Source organism: Colobus angolensis, unplaced genomic scaffold, assembly GCF_000951035.1.
Source record: "Colobus angolensis palliatus isolate OR3802 unplaced genomic scaffold, Cang.pa_1.0 Scaffold13, whole genome shotgun sequence".
Classification (NCBI taxonomy): Eukaryota; Metazoa; Chordata; class Mammalia; order Primates; family Cercopithecidae; genus Colobus; species Colobus angolensis.
In genome coordinates, this window is record NW_012114252.1 from 9331015 (window position 1) to 9354562 (window position 23548).

General features: G+C 41.6%; 1 protein-coding gene across 3 annotated transcripts in view; it reads right to left on the reverse strand.

Moving 5' to 3' along the window:
- Positions 1 to 23548, reverse strand: part of DOCK9 (dedicator of cytokinesis 9) — a 195795-nt gene that overhangs the window by 50292 nt on the left and 121955 nt on the right. For 2 of the 3 annotated variants that reach the window (XM_011933818.1, XM_011933817.1), the window contains 6 exons: positions 19746 to 19879; positions 16622 to 16736; positions 13027 to 13093; positions 11573 to 11620; positions 8903 to 9039; positions 486 to 601 (listed from right to left, as the gene is read on the reverse strand). In XM_011933818.1, coding sequence (XP_011789208.1) covers positions 486 to 601; positions 8903 to 9039; positions 11573 to 11620; positions 13027 to 13093; positions 16622 to 16736; positions 19746 to 19879 — 617 coding nt within the window. The remainder of the gene's footprint in view (positions 1 to 485; positions 602 to 8902; positions 9040 to 11572; positions 11621 to 13026; positions 13094 to 16621; positions 16737 to 19745; positions 19880 to 23548) is intronic. The other variant, XM_011933819.1, reaches the window with a different exon arrangement.

Below are 23548 nucleotides of genomic sequence, written 5' to 3' on the forward strand. Positions count from 1 at the left end.
AAAAAAAAAGTTTCGTTTTCCATCTCCGAAATGGTTTTCTCATTTAACGTAGTAACTGATAAAAAAAAAAAACTGAAAAGATGAATGTGTTTGTACTTACTGTTCCTTTCTACATAAAAATCTAATTTAAATGCTATAACATTTGGATATATTTAAAGATATTCAAGGCAGAGATGCCTGATTAGGTGCCTATATTCATAATCCTCAAGGTTTGAGCCAAAAGTTAACTGCCTCCAGAGATCACGTTTCCATCATGCCCAAGCACGCAGCACACACTGACCAGTTAAATTTTATTTCAGGGCATTCAAGTCATTCACTGTGGAATGATTTCATTAAAGGAATTTAAAGATTAGTGGTTTCCTTACAGGGACAAAAACAACTGCGGAAGTACAAATGCAACATAGTCAGTTTACACTGGTTGAGCTTACCAAGCAGAATGAATGTGGAAGGTAAAACTCGACCACGAACAGCTGATTGATACAAACCTTAAATGCCAATGTAAATAGAGAGAGCGTGTCCAGAGCTGTCAGGCAAACCTCAGTAGCAATGTTGGCTTCAAGTAATGACTGGTGCAGAACATCTGCGTCCGAGTGGCCGTAGCCTGCGTGAATTACAACACAAGATTACTGCCCAGTGGTTCAGAAGGCAAGGCTGGCAGGATGGGGTAGGCACAGTCAACTTTTGATTATTTACCAGAAGGCCCACTTTGGAAGCTTGTCTCCATGTTTGCCTTTTTTTTTGGGGGGGGGGGGTGAGGGTGGGGAGAGGGAAGGAAGGGAAAAAGTAGTAATAAGGTTTCAATTCAATTATAACTTTTTTCCCACTCTGAAAGGGCAATAACTGCAGCAAACATTATGCACTTGCTGTGTACCAGCCACGATTCTATGAACTTTACACATATTCTCTCATTTAATCCCTCAACAGCCCTATGAAGTATGAACACTGTTGAACCCTTGGTAGAGATAAGGAAATAAAGGCATAGAAAGGCTAAACTTGTCTAAAGTTATACAGGTAGTCAACAGTGGAGACAGGACTTGGACCCAGACAGGTGTCGATTGATTCTGCTATCCAACAGGAGTGCTGGCGGAGGCTAAGATTTCCAAAGTTTCCCATGTAGACAGAGGCAGCAGCACAACACAGGTTAAGAAAACGAGCCTGAGATCAGGCTGCTGGTCACTGAGTCCCACTCTGACCACTCACCAGCTTTGTGGCCTTGGCAAGTTATTTGGCCTCTTTATAACCTCAGTTGCCTCATCTGTAGAATGGGGATAATACAGTATCTACCTCAAAGGGTTGTGGTGAGGATTAAATTTGCTAATATTTGTGAAGTTCTTGGAACAGTGCCTGGCACACAGTAAGTGCTATGGAGGTGTTAAGTCAATAACATCAGGATCCGTTATCAGCAAGGCTCGTGAATGATAATCAAGAGTTGACTGTGCTGTGCATAGTATTCTACTCGCTTTAAGAAAAAGCATAAAAGCCAACATGTCTGAAAGAAATGTTTAGGAAAAGGACTTGAAGAATCTGTCATTTAAATTTAGCTTAGTCACACATAATTTAAATACAAACAGAAATCTTCCATATGTGGGAAAATCAATTTAGTACTGATATAAATGCAATTTGACATACAAGTTGAGATATTAAATTATGAAATGGTATGCATTAGCAGAAATACATACAGGGATGCAAAGATGTTACAGTATTGATCTAGATTACAAAGAAGGATGGCAATATAATAAAACACCATGTAATGTCTTTCTCCAAGGAGCAAAAATAAAGCAACGCTTATTACTTAAGTAATTTTCCTAATACTCCAGAGAGGAGGACATTTTGTACACAGATCAAGAAAATGAAGTACAGAAAACCTAGGGAATGTTCTTGAGACCAGTAATGGGGGAAAAAAAAAAAAAACCCAGAATCTACACTCCAAATTCCTCATCCAGGTCACTGTATCATAGTACATACTATTGGGAGAAAATCAAGTAACTAGCATACATCATTCTGACTTAAATGTCAGAATTATAGAGGGGTTTTTAAAAGGCTACAAAAGAGCTTTAAAAGCTACAGAAGTGCTTTTTAAAATATGATAGAAACGCTGTTCTGTGCTTTTATCCAATGCTGCTTTGCTTTGACAAAGGTGGTGCTGAGACCCTGTTTGCGGATCACATCACTTCCACTCCGCAGCACGGCTAACGTCTCTCCAGATTTAGTGAGGATCTGTAATACGTCTGGCACCGTGCTAGTTCTATTTCATTTTTTGCTTTTGGGGTACGAAATCTCCTAGAGAAAAGAAAGGTGGGTATGTTGGGGTACTAATATCACTTGAACTGCTATGATGGTAAGCCAAGGCATGACTTTATTCAGCGAGGTTTGTTTGGTAAGATACAGAGACAATGAAAGAGGAAAACAGGTTGATGATTACTGTTAAAGTGATCACATACTGTCGTAAGAGAGCACACGCAAAAAATACAGCACCTGTTATCAGACCAACCAAAATGATCACACAGGTCCAAGGGATCCTTTCCTGAGGGCTACCATTTGCCCTGAATGAGTTTTCGTCTGGGTTCAATTTTAACAAGGAACTGGCTTTATTTTAATTTCTTTCTCTGCAAAGAACTGTCCTTGTCTCGGTCTAGATCACCAACAGGTGAAATGCATCTAGGTGATCATTACCAATGAGATGGCCTGAAGAACTCCCATAGAATTTAACTACTCCGGGCTGAAAGCCTGAAACAATTAAAAATTAGAATTTGGCCATGTGCTGTTTTAAAACATATCATCAATAGACTACGCTAATTAAGTTATTACGTAATTATGTATGCACATATGGAAACATGGTACTGGGAAGTGTTATTACACCATCTACTCTCCTTTGGAGTCAGATTCATGCAGAAATTGGTATGCTTGCCTGAGTCATACAGGAATCTAAAAGAAATGGCCCTTTTAGCCACATTTTGTTATGCTTTGCTTTTCCTTCAACTGTTTCATCTAAAAAATCAGCAGGATTCCTGAGCTAGTGCTATTTTTTTAAATCCCTAAAAATAATTGGCAGCATAGAGAGGCTGAACCGGTCACAGAGACTGAGACTGTCTCAAGGCCTGGAACAGAGCTGCGCAGGAGGAAGACTTGAATCAACAATCACCATGGTATAGACCAACACAGGAAAATGAAGCTGAGCTAGTAAATTCAAGAAGAGGCAGAGAAATTTCTTAAACTAAGGGTTGGCAACGTTTTGAAAGCTGATTAAGCAGCTTTTGACCTGGGCAAGTAAGGAGTACGGTGTGAAGCACACTGATTTCCACTAGGAGGCCGTGGTGCCTGGGGCACTGCGCTGATTCCCTCCAGCCTGGCTCTTCAGGGACAGAGCCGCAGGATTTCTGCATGGACACGCTCTCTCTGATATACACGCCCCGGGCTGCTTTACAGTCCTTCGGATTCGCTGCTCAAATTTATACAATTTTCATTCTATTGTCATTCTGACGAGACTTATTCTAAAGTCCCCAAATCTTTCAAATACTCAGGGGCCACGGATGAAATGTGTCTACACTGAATTAACCTAACCCGGTTTTACGAACTCACATTACCTGCATGGTTCAAATGAAGAATGCTGACACATCGGTGAACTTCCTCCCTCCCCACCACCATGACATCAGAGGTAATGTGGTGGGCAGGACAGAAGCATGAGGCCACACGCCTTTCCTGAACACCAGAGGACGTTTGGGATAGAAGAGCAGGTCAGAGACATATTCCTACAGGGGGCACTTCCATTTGATAGCCGCCTTCACTCTTTATGCAACCAAAATTCTTGTTTGTATTTTGACTTTTTCCCCCTCTAGCCCATAACGTGAATCCAGAAACATAGTAAGTTTTATGAGAAAATATACGTACCAAATAACAAGGAATTTTCTTGCTGAAAGAACTCTCAAATGTAGAAGACCTAGTCTCCTAGATATATATTAACTTATGGTGTATGGTTTTATTGAGTTCAAACATTTTTGCAAAACACCAAACTGATCAACATCTACACAATCTATTATTCATTTCCATCCAATTTTTATTGCTAAAAAGGTTTTCCTCATAGGCTGGCAAAGAGTAGAGAATAAATAGTAATACCTCAAGGCAAAATTTATGTCATCTGATGTCTGCCCTTTGATCCACAAAGAAAACAAATAAGCTCAGAATGCCTTGTGGAGACACAGGCTCCAATCTAAGAGTTTATACTTCAGGAGGTGGGTGTCATGCCATCAGCTTTCTCTTCCCTGTGGCTTTCTTAAACCTAATGTTGAGTTGTATCCGAAAATGGGACCTCATAGGAAGTAAAGGCCCCAAGTGAAAATACTTGGTTTAAACACACCACACATCCTAAAGTCCTTTGTAAGGATATTACAAATGGCTGACTTTAAACATACACTGTATCAGACCTGCTCAACTCTGAGACTCCATCAACTGCAAGAAACACCAATCAATGACAGACTACCATATCCAATGTAATGTGTAAGATCTACCCAACTTCAGAAATACTAGAAAATGTGCAAAAATGTGCCTCAGAATCAAGGAAACATATCTCAGAATCAAGGAAATAAGTGTTTTGTTTAAAATAATTTTTTTTTTTTTTTTTTTTAGATGAAGACTCGCTTTGTCACCTAGGCTGGAGTGCAGTGGTGTGATCTTGGCTCACTGCAACCTCCACCTCCTGGGTTCAGGCGATTCTCCTGCCTCAGCCTCCTGAGTAGCTGGGATTACAGGCGTGTACCACCACCACACCCAGATGTTTCTGTATTATTATTATTGTTATTATTATTATTTTAGTACAGATGGGATTTCACCATGTTATCCAGGCTGGTTTCAAACTCCTGACTCCAAGTGATCTGCCTGTCTCGGCCTCCCAAAGTGCTGAGATTACAGGCATGAGCCACTGTGCCTGGCCACAAACATTTATTTACTATTTTGAGTATATGTTTAAAGCATCTAAGCACATTTTACCCAATTTTAAAAATATATTGTCCATGCTTTAAAACTTTTGGAAAATATTTTAACTCAGAGATGTCTACATTCTCTGTATTTTTCATATTAATTCAATATGATGTACAGTAAAGGAATTTAATGATCGCCTACATTCATTTTCTTGCTTGTGCTTCATAGACAAAAAAGACATTTCAGAGTTAAATGGGGCCCGACAAGCTACACCATCCAAGTCTTCATGGCATGCTTAAGTGACCTGGACAATACCCCAGCTGGGCCTCCTCCAGTCTGTTTGCACACCTCCAGCTGTAGGTGTCCACATGAACTTCACAGGCAGCTCAGCACATGCCACTCAAGGCCAGTTCAGTTAAAAAATACTTTCTGATTCTGATCTGAAATATTATCTGCAACCTGACCCAGTAATCTTTACTTGCCTTTTAGATCAAATTATAAGAAATCCAGATTTTCTTTACATGCTGCTACCTCTTGGCTGGTGTTCCCTGCATTACACCAGTGGGAAATATGAATTATGCAAATGAACTTGGTGTATTCTTAGAACACATGACATCAAAGTAAACATAGTGTTATTTTACATATATTTTGCAAATGTACCACTTATTTGCAAACACATTTCACTAAGTTTTCACCTCATGATGTGGTTTATAGACATGCATATACATACACATATACATATTCACATACCTACAGTATACCCTCCCTTCTCTTTGTGGTTTTGTGCTATCACTCTCAATTTTTCATTTGACACAAATCTCTTCCACTGATACACAATGAGCACAAATTACACTAAATATGTCAATGCCTAAGTGTTCTAAAGTTTATTTTCCATACACCTGAGTAATGGTCCAAACAACAAACCTGTCTTTTAAGGGTGTTTTTCCAATAGCTAAGACTACTTGGCCATCATGGGATTTGGGCATGGGGATTTGCTATCCCATTTCCTATCAAAATTAAAGAGTAAAGACAGGCTCTTGCTGGAGTTCCATGTGAAGTGCCTGTGGTGCCTTCTTCCACGGCCTGTTACCAGTGGTGATGGGGACAGACCTACAAAGGATTCCGTTTCCCATGGGCCTCTGCTGCTCCCTGCTGGTCAAGCTGAGTTCTGACACAGCCTTTCCTACTCTACAGAAAGAGAGGAAATGAATAATGCAGATGTACAGGGACTCTTCCTATTTTTATTCTCTTCTGAAATAAATTCATTTTGGATTCCTGGGGATCCCTGGCAACTTTCTCATATATTGGATCTATGTCATATTGGTTGGCCCAACAGAAGGTATTGTATTTGTTGTTAAATGGGATTTTTTTTTAAAAGACATATATGGTCATAAATTTCCCAAAAAATACCCAGGTAGAGATGTAAACAAACATGTATATATATATAACACACACACACATACATGTTCATGTACATACAGTATGCACTCCCTTCTCTGTGTTTTTTTGTCTGAGTTGACTATTTGGAGCTCAAAGAGCTAGCGGAGGGAAAAGCTGAAGCAACTCAAACACATAATGAGAACTGGAGATATAAAAGAAGGCTGAGTTCTAGGAGATGCAACAACTTAGGAGGTAACAGAAACAATTCGGGATGAACAGAAATTGTAGGAACACAGGCGTGGACTAGAAGAATCAGCTACACGCTATTTACTGGCAAAGCAGGAGAAATGTGACTGAGGACAGTGTGCCACTGAAAACTGATGAAAGAGGAGGGAGACAGGAGGACAGGGCTGTGGGTAGCAGGAAGACAGAATGGAAAAAAAACCATGTTAACAAGATGGCTTTTGGCAGCAGCAGCAGCACCAGGCCAGCTGTCTCTCTCCTCCAATTCAAGTTACCACCACAAAACCCATTTGCAGTGGGAAGAGCTGCTACATATTCACATGGATTAAGGTTATTTATTCACATGTGGACGATTCATTTAATTTTTGTTTTCTGTGTTTCCTAAATGACTATCTTTGGAAGTGGAGCACTGGTGTACTTACGATTTTTTTAAAAGTGCTTCAAAGTTTAAGCATTTATTTCAACCAATTTTTAGTGAGTTAGCCTCTGTGTTATAGAAATTATCTGAGCAAAGGAGGTCCAACAGATCCTGTTTATCAGTGGGGATTGAATTTCTGCTGCTAAATGGCAAAGAAAAACTTAAAAATAACAACACTCTTGGTTTTGTTTCAACTCCTTTTCTGTAGAGCTAGTCAAAGCCCCAACAGAAAAGATGTTGAAAAATCAAGTACTGTAGCCTTAAAGGTATCACTCAAATTGCATTCTACAGCTAAGTGTAGAACTCAGAACTAGCATTTTATGGCTACCAACTCAGCGTGTGGCAGACTGACATTATCTAAATTAAGCCTGGGATTTTTATCAATAGAGACTATCTTCATAACATTTTTGAATTTTTTTTTTTTTAAGACAGGATCTTGTTCTGTCACCTAGGCTGGAGTGCAGTGGCACAGTCTTGGCTCACTACAACCTCAGCCCCCCAGGTTCAAGTGATTCTCATGTCTCAGCCTCTCCAGTAGCTGGGATTACATGTGTGTGTCAATAAGCCTGACTAGTTTTTGTATTTTTAGTAGAGACGGGGTTTCACCATGTTGGCCAGGCTGGTCTTGAACTCCTGGTCTCAAGTGATCCAGCTGCCTTGGCCTCCCAGTGTTGGGATTACAGGCGTGAGCCACCATGCCCGGCCAATCTTTGTAACACTTAACTGTACCTGGACAATCTTCATAATGCCCACATTGTGGGGGCAGAGGTGTGGGAAGCTGCTTTGTTTTGATTCCTCAGGTGTCTTACTTTAAACTATTATTAATACAATGCATTGGGAACACTGCCTTTACTCTTGGCCTGTATTTTAAAAAGAGGTGTGAAAAATCACAGTGAATGGAATTTATTATTAGTCATGATGGAAGGATACTAGTAACCATGTATTAAAGATAGCACTTGGAATAACAAATAATTGTTGAAGTAAAACAATAACTAGCTGTGTCATGCTTGGAGAAGAGATGGAACAATTTAGAGAACACAATGCTAGCAGAAATGGGATTTATTATAAATGATCTCATTAATTTTTCAAGTGCTGTATGGTTGATATCTTTCAGGTGTTCCGCTCTGAGAAACCCTTAAGAAGATAAAACACTTAAATTACTAGAAACAGCACATGATGCCTTGTCCCCTCTGCTGATTGATAAAAGTAAATTAAAAATATGCTCCCGTTTTGGCAGAATCTCTGTTGTGAAGTTAGAAAGCCCCAAAGTTAGGAAGGCAAGATGAACAAAAAGGTCTCGGCTTGCAAGTGAAGCGGCCTCGTAAGCAGACTTCAACCTGATTAAATCTTACCATTGTCTACAGAAATTCCAAGCACACTTGATATCTTTCTCACACTGAAAACACAGAAAAAGTCACTTTGTTATTGGACGCTTTTCCACACCCTCACAAATTGATTCATGGGCTTTATGTTTTCACAGCAGTGCAAGGATTAACATCCATTCAGAGCTGGAATGTCAGAATGTGGACGCTTGATCAATTACATGCACGGGATCAGGAGGGGTGAAAGAAATCCATCCCGAATGTTCTCAGAGTCGCAGGGGAAAGCCAACGTTAACTTGGCTCTAGGTGATGAATCCAAACTTTATGTTTAGAATACTAGAGAACAGCTGGCTATGGACCCAGCCAAGTTTTGTTTTGGGGATGGGGAAAGGGTCAGGCACTTTTAGGTTTTGTGCTGTAGTTGAGCATGTTCCACATTGTGTCACTCCCAAATGCTGAGGACGCTCCTCCAAGGAAGGGAACTGTGCCATGAGCTCTTCATCCTACTTGCTTTGAGCTGGAAGAAAAATCGAGTTGGTGATGTGATAGGTGTGGCCTAGGGCTCTCCCCTCTGAGATGGCACATGAGATGGCTGGCTGTTACGATGGCATGTCATGGGACTTACTGTGGTTAAAAGTGAGAGAGTTATCCAGGCTGCCCAGCTGCTGCAATCTGGCATGCATCATTCCTGTTCTGTTACGGGAAACAGGCAATGTCTGAGACTTTCGATCATGAACTATGGGTCCCAACCCCTCCTGGTTCCTGCAACATGAGTGAAATGGGATAGAAGCAAAAGTTAGACGTGTTACACCGCAGCGAGACGGGGAGCGTTAGTGAAGCCAGGACATGGCACGAGGGAGATGGCCATGCACTGACCGAGCGCGGTGGAGCAGCCAGAGACACAGGCAGGCGGCAGCTCCCACACACTTCACCGCAAAGCACCTGATGACCCAGGAGCAAAAATCAGGCCAAAGCAGGGACCTTCTTATTTTTAGAAAGTACTTTAGAGATGCTACTCTGAAAAAAGTGAGCATCACTCCAATGCAGTACTAATGGTTAGTGTTCTGACAACTGTCAAAATGTCACTCATCTTTTTGGATTATATATGTTCTGAAAGAGCAAAAGACATGTATTTTTTTTAATTAAAAAATGCATTGGACGACACAGAGAACAAACATGCAATGGAAGGGATTATATGAGTTTTAACACCTTTATTCTTACCCAAGCAGGAAGGAGAAGAGCCACACACTTTGTTAAACTTGTCAGCAGTCAAGTAGAGAAAACAGAAGAGTGATTTGGGTTAGCAATCAAACAGCTAACTTCCTGCTGTGTACCATCACCAGAGCAGATGAAAATGAGACCAGGGCTGCAGTGACACCTGTCCCCTGTCCCAGAGCCAACCGTCCCCCTCACTGTGTTATTGTGTGTAGGAGGACAGGGACATGCATGGACTATCATCGACTGCATGCTGCTGGGTGACTTCAAAGTGACAATAAGAAGGCACAGTGTTCATCAAACTGGACCACCATGGATGGCAAACATGTACAAGGTTCACAGTCTAGTTCAGGATCTGTTTCACATGCAGTAGAGACCCATGGCAATTTTCGTATAGAGCAGAGCATATCTTTCCACAGTGCATGGAGCAAAGTCACACCATCTCCACTCCCGTTTTCCTTGGCCCATCTATTTTTAAGGCAGTCCACACTTTTATATGCAAATATATACAGGGTGCTTATGAAGTAGGAAGATTTTCTTTAAAGAAGTTAAATTTATATCCACTGAAAAAAAAGTAAGTTAACCATTTCACAAAACCTGATTCTAAAACATTTTGTTGGGACAGAAATCTGCAGCTTCTCACATTCACCGTTTTAAGCTGTGAGGCATTTTATTCTACTTGGCACAATATTCTCCAAATGCCATCTTGCGATGTAGGTGTCACTGCAAAAAGTGAAGCTAGCCCAGCACAGTGCCTTTTTGTGACAGAATTTACTGTTTGCCCATCTTCATGGGACAAAGTCAGGGAGAATCCAAGTCAAGGTAGAAGATGTTGCTGGTATAAGGACACCTTGTATATACTTGCATTTAGTGCTCCAAAACTCAAATATAAAATTACTGTTGTGATAAAAAATAAAGCAGTTAAGATTAGAGAACTTTAAGTGCTACCACATTTCAATGAAAAACAGAAAATATTAACAGAAGGAAAATGCAAAAATTCTAAATTGGCTTCTTTTAAAAAGAAAACATACATGTTTACTTCTTAACATAAAATGTAATTCTGAAAATTTCTCAAATATCCCCAGAAAAGAACAATGTTAACAGAAAAAGAAAATCTTCACAAAGAGCAAGTCTATTAAAAATCTCTGGCCTATTTCATCGCTATAAGACAAAATTGTTGATATACAGAGAAACAAACCTCAATGAAAACTACATTTTTAAGTTTTTCTTAAAACATATTTACTTATAATAAAGCTGTTAAAAACAACAGTAAAAAAATATAATACTTAGACCAAGACCCCACTAATACACTAACACAGAATGGCTCATAACACAGAAAACAAACACACACAGACATTCCTCATGGCAATGCGGCAGGAGGAAGAACTTGGTAAGGACAAGAGGTGCTGTGAAGAAACGCCCCCAAAGAAGGCGTGTCCAGCCACACAGCTGCAAGGAGTTTCTAGGAGACTGGTTCTGGACAGGAAAGTGGGAGTGACGCGACTCACCAGGGAGTTCTGGCCAAGAACATGGAGCGCTTATCAACTAGTCAAGAGTAGGAAGACAAAAGGCTCCATTTTAGAGGTTTGTGGAAGTCCACACAAATTTGAGATGGACTGAAAACATTCTTTCATTAAGAAAGAAGAAGAGTGGTTAGGTGAGATTTTAGTATCTTTGTAGCTGGGAGCAGGAACAGTCAAAATGACCTTGGAAAGTCAAACAGAGGAAAAGAAATCACTAAGGAAGGAACACAGGAAGAAGAACTGGGGAGAAGAGGAGGGGAAGGAGACAGAACAGAGAAGGAAGGGGAGTTTGGACGACAGGATGGAAGAGTAGCCACAGCCTGCTAAAGGAACACTTTCCAAGAGGTAGCACGTGAGATGAAATGAGACTTCGCCTGTAAGAATGCAGACAAAAGACACTGCCGGGCTCTGCGGTGGCAATCCAAGGACCTGCCATCGGTCCCCATGGCCGCTTCCATGAATCCCAACCGCCAGCCGCCACTGATGACCATTCCCACACAATCAGAGCCAGGCAACACAGAAAACAACACATTTCGGATGAAAACGCCCCACAGTACCTGGCTATGTATCGCTTCCCCATGTACTGGAACTGGTGCAGGCAGACTCTGCAGGCAAGATGAAAAATTATTGGGGCAACGTGAAGATAAAATTATTTTCAGGACGTTATTTATCCATTAACAACAACAAATTCAATAAGCATTATGTCTAGCACCAGCATATATCACATCCTCATTCATTCAGAATAGTTTTTGGGAGTCCTCTGGAAAGTCCCTTCAAACCCAGAGAAATTTATTAACCTGTGAGGGATGCCCCATCTTGTGTAGCTATCAGTGCCGTGGTGGCTGGCGAAAGCAACACGGTGCAGAAGCCCATGACCGACAGGATCGTCCATCGACTCGGGTGATAATTCACTCCACGGTAGCATGCCCGGGAAATCATGTTGAAGACCATGCACCCTGTTCCAAGTTACTTATTCATCCTCATTTACATCTATATAAGCAGCTCTCTCTTTGGCTCAAATATATGGATTATACACACCAAGTGTGTAGTTTTTAAAAATATATATCTAACAACATTGTTTTGTTTTTTTAAATCATGTATTTAAAGAGGCAGTTAAAACAATGTCCAGTGAGCTCCTCTGGTGTTGAACCTCATTTCACCACATAACTCCTGCCTTTAACTCAGCAGAGGTCAGGAGACTATGAGCCAAGTGTCCACTGAGGGCCAGGCCCACAGTCTCTTATCTGTAGTTCCAAAATGCATGAAACTCTGAAAACCAGCTTTCCTCCTGAGTTCGTGCAAATACATTTGGCACCAAAATGTGACCCAAAATAGTAGACATAAAGCTACTTATAGTTACGATTTATCCAATTATTGTGACCAATAATAGTACTGCAGAAATTTTTTATTTTTACTATAGAGAGACGCTGCTGAGATGTTATGGGATATAGTGTATATGTAAATTTTTCAGAAACCCAAAAATTTCTGAATTTGGAAAATTATCTGGCCCCAGCAGTTTTGGAAAAGGGATTGTAGATTCATGTTGCTAAAAGTAAAGAGCTTAAAGGAAATCAGAAACTTATATTGACGAACCAAAATGAGATAAAGATGCTACATAAGATTTCACTTTTACTTCTTATATTTTAAAATTATAGCAACTTTTCTGACTCAGTTTCCGCATCAGCTTAAGTTAGGCTCAACTTAGAAAAGCAGTATCTACCCAATTCAGCTAATAAATTTCGTGTTATTTTATTAAGATGACTTATACACATAAGCAGTTACCTCTCATGTAAAACAAGCACATATCTGTAATACTTTAAGGGTGACCACTGATCACTGGGTCACAAGCCCTGAAAATATGTTTTAGGGCCAAGTCCATGAGAAAGGGCTGAAGAAGTAAGTGAGGATGTGACACACACGACTCCCCTGGTTCAACTACATAGTATTCGTCAAGCCTCTTAATGATCCAGAAAACAATCAAGAGGCAATGATCAAAGAGAAAGCTACTTACTCAGATATTGTAAAAAAATCCATAAGTTCAGATGTTGAAGCCTTGTTCCAATATGTAAACAAAGCATCTAGAAAATAAACATTTACTTAGAATCACAATATATATCATATACATTATGGAGAATCACCTGTCGTGAAAATGGGAAGGAACCTTGGAGTGTAGGCCTCTAAACCCTTTCCCTGCCCTCTTTTATAGCTGACCACTCTACACTGGATATCACACACCTGAGGCCTATTCACCTTCAACATGCTGTATTTGAACATTTGAACTGTAATTCCATCATAAGTCATCTCGTGCTACATTCTAGCATAATGCTCACTTAACTTATATGTAACATGCTCTTAAATAGACTAGAAAATTCTAAGAATACAAGTGTACATACAACCTAAAGCTGGGCTCTCTTGTCTCCTACTACAGGATCTCTCCCCAACAGGGAATTTGTTGAAAATCTTTGCATATTACACACATAAGTTTGCTCTTTGAGTTTTAACTGAACAATATAGTCTGGATCTATCTCAAGTTTTTCCAAGTTGCATAATATTCCTCTATGTGGATAGACCATAATTGACTTAACTAGTCTCCTACTGATAGACAGTTACTGTTTCTGCCCCCTAACTTTTTGCTATTACAATTATGTTTCAATGAATATCCTTTTATGTGGGTCTTTGCATGCATGTCTAACTATACCTACAGGATAAGTTCTGTGAAGCAAAATAGCTGTACCGAATGGTATGTGCATTTAAACCTCTGTGTGAACCCTTAACAGTTTAGTATTACTGTCGTTTGAGTTCTATCATCTAATAGCTAACCTTTTTTGCATTCTTATATTTCACACTGAGGTTGAGAAATAGGTAAAGAATTTTCTCTTAGGGAAAAAGCCAGAGTCTTTGTGGCCTGAGATGAGCAGAGAGGGTGGCTGTGGGGATGCTGATGGCCCATGAAGATGCATGGCCACAGGCTTTCACTCTACACTTGTCAAGAACAATGACAGGCAGCAATGATATCGGATACAGACTGAGAATCTGTTGTGTGCCAGACACTGTACTAGGTCCTCTCACAATTTCACATAGATTGTGCCATCTAATCCTCACCATAATCTGGGGCAGAAGAAAGTTCTCATTTAGATGAGCTAACAGAGGCTCAGAGAAGTAAAATAATTCTCCCATTTACCAGTCTGAAGAATCACGGCTGAGTGGGAATTTAAATCGTGTGCATCTGATTCTAAAGGTCGCTTGGCCTATTAGACCAATAATAAGAGTGGGTCACGGGCTTCCATCTTTAGGGGTTTTGAGTTGAGATTCCAGAGGAACAGACTCTGGCTACTTGAGGCTGGCCATCAGGGTAGGGTGAGCCCCCAGGGAGCTCAGTGCATGCTGGAGAGCCTGGTGGGATCACCCTGCAGACCCCTGCGGCCGCCCTCAGCACACACCAGACAAAGTGGCCAGCAGCATGGGCAGTGACACTGCCATTCCTTGCTCTGGGCTCCAGGTATGGTTGGGGAGAGTGGGAAGACAGAGATAAGCTCTGTGAAGAGGGAAATGGCACAAGAAGGACAGCGAGGAAGGGCCCAGCATGTAGAAGGTGCTCATTAAATGTGGAATAAATGAAAGAGTAGCTACACAGTTACACAACTGATTTTGGTTGTCTGTGTGTTAACCATCTCTGGAGGCAATTTCTCCCCCTAACTCATATGGTACACAAAAGCCAATTGTAGGTAGATTTTTAGAGTTTAATGTGAAAATTTAAATAACACTGCTTTCAAAGAAAATATGAGAATACCTTCATGACCCTGGAGGTCAGAGAAGATGTCTTAAATGGGATGCACACACACACAAATTCTAATTATAAAGGGAAAACAATTGATAACTTGAAGAAAATTGAGATAAAAATATATTCTGAAGAGGTGGTTGCATTTTTAAAATATGTATATGACTTTAAAGAATAACTTTTACGGCCGGGCACAGTGGCTCAAGCCTGTAATCCCAGCACTTTGGGAGGCTGAGACGGGCGGATCACGAGGTCAGGAGATTGAGACCATCCTGGCTAACACGGTGAAACCCCGTTTCTACTAAAAAATACAAAAAACTAGCCGGGCGAGGTGGCGGGTGCCTGTAGTCCCAGCTACTCGGGAGGCTGAGGCAGGAGAATGGGAACCCGAGAGGCGGAGCTTGCAGTGAGCTGAGATCCAGCCACTGCAGTCCAGCCTGGGCAACAGAGTGAGACTCCATCTCAAAAAAAAAAAAAAAAAAAAAGAATAACTTTTACTTGAATTCAAATGTTCTTGTATATTTGTCTTTAAAAAGCAATTATGTTCCTATTATAGGTCATATTCAATATTTGAAACTTAAAATAATTTAAAGAAAACTTTAAACAAAGGAAAAACAGAATTATAATGCTTGCTAAACCTCATTATTATCATGAAGCAAAGTTTAGAACTTTTGACTTAAATGGGAAGACTTTCAACTTTCTAAACCCAAATATCAGACTAAGTGCCCTGTGCTAGTGTATTTGGTCATCATTCAGGGAAAGTCTTGCTCATCTGTTCTTTTTTTAAAAAATAGCATTTTAAAGTAACGAATCAACAGAAGAACAAATTACCCAGTCTTTCTTTTAAGGACAAGCAGGTTTTTCCTACCATCTGAGCTAAAAAGTCAGGTTGTACCTTGGCTGGGGTCGGGGAAAAAAAAAGTCAGGCTGTTAATGCTGCTGAAATGGAAGCTTGATATAAAAGAAATACTATTTTCAAGCAGAAATTCCTTCCACTGGCTGGTTAGTACACACCTCCTGCCCCCAGATATAAGCAGCACAAGAAGAAAGGCACTTTGTTTTCAGGAGAGTTCATCCTAATTCAATTACCTTAATGAAGTTCACAGCACACCTTTTAATTCATTGTAGGAAAAATAAGATTTTTGCCCAGGATGAGAACTGTGACATTGTTTACCGGGACTGTTTATATTACACAGCCGGATACACAGACGAGCTAACAGAGTTGAAACTGTCCTGTCATACACATTAGCGAGCCTTATGTGGTCCAGATAGAGCATTCATAGTTCTGTTCATTCTTATTTTAAAATGTAGTTGTCCAACCCTCAAACAGAAACATAATCTACTATGGTACCACCATTTCCATTAGAAAACTAAAATAACATTTCTCCCACTTTAAGCCAGGAATATATACACTCTAAATGGAAGGAAAGCTTAGGTCCGCCCACAACATATATTCTAATTCTAGAGACTAACACAGTTATTCAAGTTGACAGTAAGTTTGTTTGGACGAACAAAATTTTTTTAAAGTCAAAAGCTATTTTATGTATGTGCTTCTAGCTCCTTCAGTTAACATGGTAGGTCCCAGTTTAATACACATTTAAGAAATAGGCCCATTCACATGTTAGAACTCATTTTCTAGAATAAAATTATTAAGGAAATGATTTTCCCACAATAAGGTTCTTATTTCTTGAATATGCATTGAATATGCATTTTTAACAAGGAAGAAAATCCTTTGAAATCTTTGTATCCTTTCAACTTATTACAAGTTAAAAACAAATAAACCAAGTACTGAAACAAGCAAAACAGAAATCTCCATTTTTTAACCTACCATCAGACATGCTCTTTAAGATGTAGAGGAAACACATCAGTAGGCTCTTAATCTCAGACTGGTCAAGTTTATCACAGCGAACCACCGAATTTCCCAATGTGCTACTTTGTTGGTGCTAAAAAGAAAATACAGGTGATTTTTCTATTTAATTACAGGAGGAAAATGTGTTTCCCTTTTCTCCCGCGAAAGAGAAAGATTCTTAGAATCAAGTCAGATCATACACATTGGAAGGTGCAAGTAACTTGCTGACAATTAAACCACAGGCACCCTTTCACCCAAATATAACACACTCAGATGCTGCCCATGGAAGCCCTAGCTTGTCTCCTCAGCATGGCCTCCTAAGGGACAAGCAGAAGGCACAGACCTTTCACACTGGATAAACACAGCTTTAGCTATACCGAGTAAAACCTTCTGAGATGCCAAGTATATTGAAACCTCATGCAAGAAAGTATGTGTGCTAGGATCAAGAACAGAAACAGGCCGGGCACGGTGGCTCAAGCCTGTAATCCCAGCACTTTGGGAGGCCGAGACGGGCGGATCACGAGGTCAGGAGATCGAGACCATCCTGGCTAACACAGTGAAACCCTGTCTCTACTAAAAAATACAAAAATCTAGCCGGGCGAGGTGGCGGGCGCCTGTAGTCCCAGCTACTCCGGAGGCTGAGGCAGGAGAACGGCGTAAACCCGGGAGGCAGAGCTTGCAGTGAGCTGAGATCCGGCCACTGCACTCCAGCCTGGGTGACAGAGCGAAACTCCGTCTCAAAAAAAAAAAAAAGAACAGAAACGATGACTCGGAAGACACTGCACAACCAACCACCTCCTGACGACAACAGCAGTAGCTGAAACAGCAAGTGCCTGTGGTGCCGCTGTGACCAAAGCACCCCAAAGCCTGGAGCCCAGGCGCCGTCATCCAGGGTGCATCATGGGGCGTGCTGTGGGCACTGCTCAGAGAACACAATAGGCAGGTGCCTGCCTGGGACAAACAGGGACACGTCAGCACAGCATCCAAAGGTCCTAAACTGATGAGGTCACTCCATCATCAGCTTAGCTCAACACTGCAAACGTCAGAAAGCTTGGGGGAAACGAGAGGGCAATTTTGCCACTAGGCAGCAGGTTCTCATAGAAAAAAAGCAGCACAAGAATCTCATCATGTGATTGCAAACACAGGAGATTTTAAAACTCTCCCAGTTGACTTTCCAATTGAAATTTAAAAATTTTTTTGCCAAATATCAGAGCAAAAACAATAGTGGAAAAAAAGATATTTCATTCAAGGTGCTAGTGGCCAATTGAAAATAAAATTATGTGTGTGTGTGTGTGTGTATATACACACACACACACACACATATTAAATAGGCTTAATTAATAAAATATGTGAATATTTTTATTTACAGAAAAACACAGGGGCAATTAGTGGCAAAACTGGTATGGATGTACCCTCTGGCCTTCCCACTTGATCAGAGTCACTGGAGAACTCAGTACTTCCGGCAGTGGGACAGAGGGTGTTGCGTGCATTGTCTCCTCTGGCAAAGGTGGAATCGTTAGAAGGGAAAAATCCACAGTGACCCGGTTTTTCCTGGCTGACTGGCAGCTCTCCTCCTCCTCTCCAGCACTGCGTATGACACAAGCAGAGTGCCTTCGGAGCAGCTTCTCCTTCTACACACGAAGGCATGTTGGGGTCAAGGGAAAAGTTCAATACGTCATGACACACCCAGACTGAGCTGCTCGCACTTCAACAGAGCTGCATTTAACAATAACCATGTCAATGCCGGCCGTGGGATGCATGACAAGATTATAAACCTGATGCTGAGGAAGGATGTGTTCTGGGTGTTTTTGGAGAGCTAGGGATAAATCCCTAAATGGCTCAGCTGTTTATTGGGACGGGTGCTTGTCTGTAACTTGAAGTAACTTAGAAAATCTGTGCCCAAAGTGATACCAATCTACCATGGCTCCAGGTTTAAACCCACACTTTTATCCTTTCCTACAAAGTTCCAAATGGTCTGAGCATTTAGTAGTTTGAAGAAAAAAGGCTAAGTATGACGAGGAAGTGCTGTGTTGTGGGTGGGTGCTGTGCGAATAAAGTGATTTCTTATCCCTGAATTACCTATATGATCAATTATTCTCTGGAGCTGGTTTCAGACCTAACACCCTTGTGGGTGGAGAGCTGTGTTGGTGACAGTGTCTCCGTTATAAAGACTACAGGGAACTGGTGGGGTGCAGAGGCTCACACCTGTAATCCCAGCACTTTGGGAGGCTGAGGCGGGCAGATCACGAGGTCAGGAGTTTGAGACCAGCCTGGCCAATATGGTGAAACCCCATCTCTACTAAAAATACAAAAATTAGCCAGGCGTGGTAGCATGTGCCTGTGGTCCCAGCTGCTGGGGAGGCTGAGGCAGAGGAGTCGCCTGAACCCAGGAGGCAGAGGTTGCGGTGAGTTGAGATCGTGCCACTGTACTCCAGCCAGGGTGACAGAGCGAGACTCGTCTCAAAAAAAAAAAAAAAAAAAGACTATAGGGAATTGAGCTGGGCAGCATTTTGAGTCCCTCCGTGTCCAACCCACCAGAGCCATTCACTCAGGATGCTACACTGCAAACCCTGCCCAGGATCTGAGGTCGTGGAAACAGGAATCAGAGCATTTCAAGGAATGGGCCCCGACCTTAAAGCTCTCATCACCTACTCCAGGTCAGCTGGGTGGTTTAGGATAAAACAAAAGGTCACACTTAAAAGGCACTAGAACGGGCCGGGCACGGTGGCTCAAGCCTGTAATCCCAGTACTTTGGGAGGCTGAGACGGGCAGATCACAAGGTCAGGAGATCGAGACCATCCTGGCTAACCCGGTGAAACCCCGTCTCTACTAAAAAATACAAAAAACTAGCCGGGCGAGGTGACGGGCGCCTCTAGTCCCAGCTGCTCGGGAGGCTGAGGCAGGAGAATGGCGTGAACCCAGGAGGCGGAGCTTGCAGTGAGCTGAGATCCGGCCACTGCACTCCAGCCTGGGCGACAGAGCGAGACTCCGTCTCAGAAAAAAAAAAAAAAAAAAAAAAAAATGCACTAGAACATGAAGTACGTTTACTTTGGGCTAAATCCATTGATTACAAGAACACATGTGTTGGGTGGAAAGCAATTACCTTATCCAGGGAATTGCTCTTCTCACTATTCCTTTCTGGAAGGCTGTTTCCCGAATCTGTGCTTATGAGAGATCCTCTCGAATCAGCATTTCTCACACTGTTGATGTTTGGAGTTGACGTCGTATATGGAGAAGCTAAATGGAAATCAAGCCAAGAATAAAGTTTTATTAAGACAGAACAAAATGAAGATGAGTACTGAACTTTAAGGGATATTGCTTTTCTTGCACTTATATTTTCTGTTATGAAGTTGGCTCACGAGTTGCATTCCATTACTTCACCTTTAAAGAACCAGGTCATATACAATGAAATAAAAAGAAACTAGTCTGAAACATTCAGAAACTAAACTGAAACATTCCGAAGTAAACATCCATTCACTTATTAGAAACCACCTTTGATCGCTAACCGTGCACACCTGTTTCAGAATGTGATAGAATGAAGACTTAAAAAAATTAAAAGATAAATCCACCTACAACTATCAAGTCACGAAATTAAACCATACAACAAACTCGTAGCATTCACACTGATAATAACCACTGAGGAGCCTACGAAACTCTGAGGTGTGTCATGGGGTGTTTTAAATTTTCAAGAACACAGTGATCTGTGACCTTGGCCAGAAGCTGCCGTTTCAGCAGCAGGTTGCGCTGTGCTCCTTTTGAAGACACATTTGTGAAGCTGGGTGTTTGGAGGGCTGCTATGATAAAAGGCAAGTAGTCAGTGAGAGGCAGGAAATGCGAATGGTGCTGGCCAATATGACCCAAATGCTGAGAAGCTGTCAGTGTCCAACAGGCACACACCACCCATTTGTAGTTAGTTGTGATTATTAAAAATAAAATTAAACTTTTTTCTTTAAACGTATGCATATTATTTCTTTTAAGTGCCTACTAAATTGTTAGAATGTAAGTACCTGTTAAGTTCTTACGTATTTGGTTCTGCGTACCTAATAAACAGAACTATTGGGTGTGTCTTTTGGCCTAGGGATGCCATGAAGAAAAGTGACACTCAGGGTGCTGTGAATGGGGAATATTTGGGAATCTGCTATAAACAACTCTGAGCAGACAGGAAATCTCATGTGGAAATAAAATTTGTGATGTCCATGAAAAAAACAGGATTTGAAGGCAGAAATCACTCCCCATCTTGGTACTATGGAATTTTTTTTTTTTTTTTTTTTTTTGAGACGGAGTCTCGCTGTGTCGCCCAGGCTAGAGTGCAGTGGCGCGACCTCGGCTCGCTGCAACCTCCGCCTCCCGGGTTCATGCCATTCTCCCGCCTCAGCCTCCGAGTAGCTGGGACTACAGGCGCCCGCCACCACGCCCAGCTAATTTTTTGTATTTTTAGTAGAGACGGGGTTTCATCGTGTTAGCCAGGATGGTTTCGATCTCCTGACCTCGTGATCCACCCGCCTCGGCCTCCCAAAGTACTGGGATTACAGGCGTGAGCCACTGTGCCCGGCCGGTACTATGGAATTTTTAAGGTAATAGATTGACTTCCTGCTTAGATAAGATTTATTAAATAAATCACACAATTTAAAATGACTCTTTGGTCTGGTACATTCCGTGCTGAACCAAAAGGCGTGCCTCCAGCGGAAAGGCCTGGCTGGTTCGGCAGATGGCATCAGGAGATTTGGACTCTGTGTCTGGCAGCTGTGAGCACACATTCTCCCAGACCCAAGCTGAAGATGCCGTTACTTGGCACTTCACAACAGGCTGGTCGTTTTCAGATCTCAGGAGGCAAATGAGCTGCCATGGACTGGGATATTTCTAAGTTAAAAAATAAATAAACAACAAAATAAATATGGCTAGCCCCTAGGTTACACCAAAAGTATGTTTGAAAGTGACTTGGTTGTTGCCCTTCTAAATGTGATGGCTAATGACATAAATTCATCATCTCTCAGGCAATGTCAAGATGGTCTTTAACTCTTTTTTTTGTTTGTTTTGTTTTGTTTTTTTGAGACGGAGTCTTGCTCTTTCGGCCAGGCTAGAGTGCAATGGTACGATCCTGGCTCACTGCAACCTCAGCCTCCCAGGTTTAAGCAATTCTCCTGCTTCAGCCTCCCAAGTAGCTGGGATTACAGGCGACCGCCACCAAGCCTGGCTAATTTTTTCGTATTTCTAGTAGAGATGGGGTTTCACCATGTTGGTCAGGCTGGCGTCGAACTCCTGACCTCAGGTGATCTGCTCGCCTCGGCCTCCAAAAGTGCTGGAATTACAGGTGTTAGCCACCATGCCCGGCTGATCTTTAACTCTTTAACCTTAGAAGGAATACCTGTGACATCAAGGTCATAAATCCTTCCCTCTGTTGAACACTCAGATTTATTCATTGCTATCCCTGAAACTGATTCAGTGTTAAAGACCAAGAAAAGAAGAGCCAGGGGAATTTGAAAATAGAAGCGGAGGCTTGAATATGTAGAACATTAAGCCTCATTGTCAGCCAGTGGCTGCGTCTCCCCAGGAGAGAAACCATGTGAATGATCGTCGCAAGGGACAGGTAAAAACCCTGTGAAAAAACTATGGCCGGCCGGGCGCAGTGGCTCAAGCCTGTAATCCCAGCACTTTGGGAGGACGAGACGGGAGGATCACGAGGTCAGGAGTTTGAGACCATCCTGGCTAACACGGTGAAACCCCGTCTCTACTGAAAAATACAAAAAACCTAGCCGGGCGAGGTGGCTGGCGCCTGTAGTCCCAGCTACTCGGGAGGCTGAGGCAGGAGAATGGTGTAAACCCAGGAGGCGGAGCTTGCAGTGAGCTGAGATCCGGCCACTGCACTCCAGTCTGGGCGACACAGCAAGACTCTGTCTCAAAAAAAAAAAAAAAAAAAGAAAAAAAGAAAAAACTATGGCCTTTTTCTGTACTCAGATAAGAAACGCATGCTATCACCAAATTATAATTTTTCTAATATAATCATATTTCATATTTAATGTTGAACAGCATTTGAAGAACACAGAAGTCAAGAAAAAGAACACAGAACTCAAGAGAAAGGTCCTCAGTAAAGTAAAATTAGATCCTAAGTTCTCAGAGTTTCTAGCTTGATTCCAGAAGTAGAGTCCTAATTTAAGGCAAACAGATGGAAATGCAATATATCAAAATCAATATGCTTAGTTTGTTCCTATTTTGTATGTCTTTGTGTATGCGTTTGTATTTAATACCCTGGCCCCGAGCATAGCTTTTAAAGTCCTTAAATGACACTTGAGTAAAATGAAAAGAAGATAAATTCATCCCTCCTCCCTTGGTACCACTGAGTAGGTGGAAAAAGAAGCCCTGAGCCTCAGAACGCTTGCCTTTTAAAATGAATGTAATCTCAGAGTCGTTTTTATCCAGGCAGTGAATCACTTTTAAAACTCTCAGGCATCATCCTCCAAAGACATTAAAAAAACTGTGATGGCACATTCTCAGTATGTGTGGAAACAGGATTCTTCTAACAGAGATGTAAGGAGAGTTTGCTCTTGAAGGAGAAGCACCAGGACTAAAATTAGCTAGAAACTCCCTGATGAACAGAGTTGCTAAAGCTGCCAGAAAAAAACTAGTAAACCCAGTTCAAAGATGAGGCTTCCCTGGAAGGTATTCCTAAAAGAGAACAGGGATTTAAGTCTTCAAGAAAGGAGGCAATATAGATAGCCTGAGGATAATAATCCTGTCGTGGTGAATTCCTATGAAACGTGGATTTGGATTTTAAAATTTAAGAGTGAAAAAGTATTAAGTCAGTCTCAAGTGCTTTCCATAGCTGCACCATCAACCTGGAGCAATTGGAGGCCATGATGCTAAAGATCCGCAATGGCCTATTTCCAAGTTCTAAAGAAGTCCCCAGTC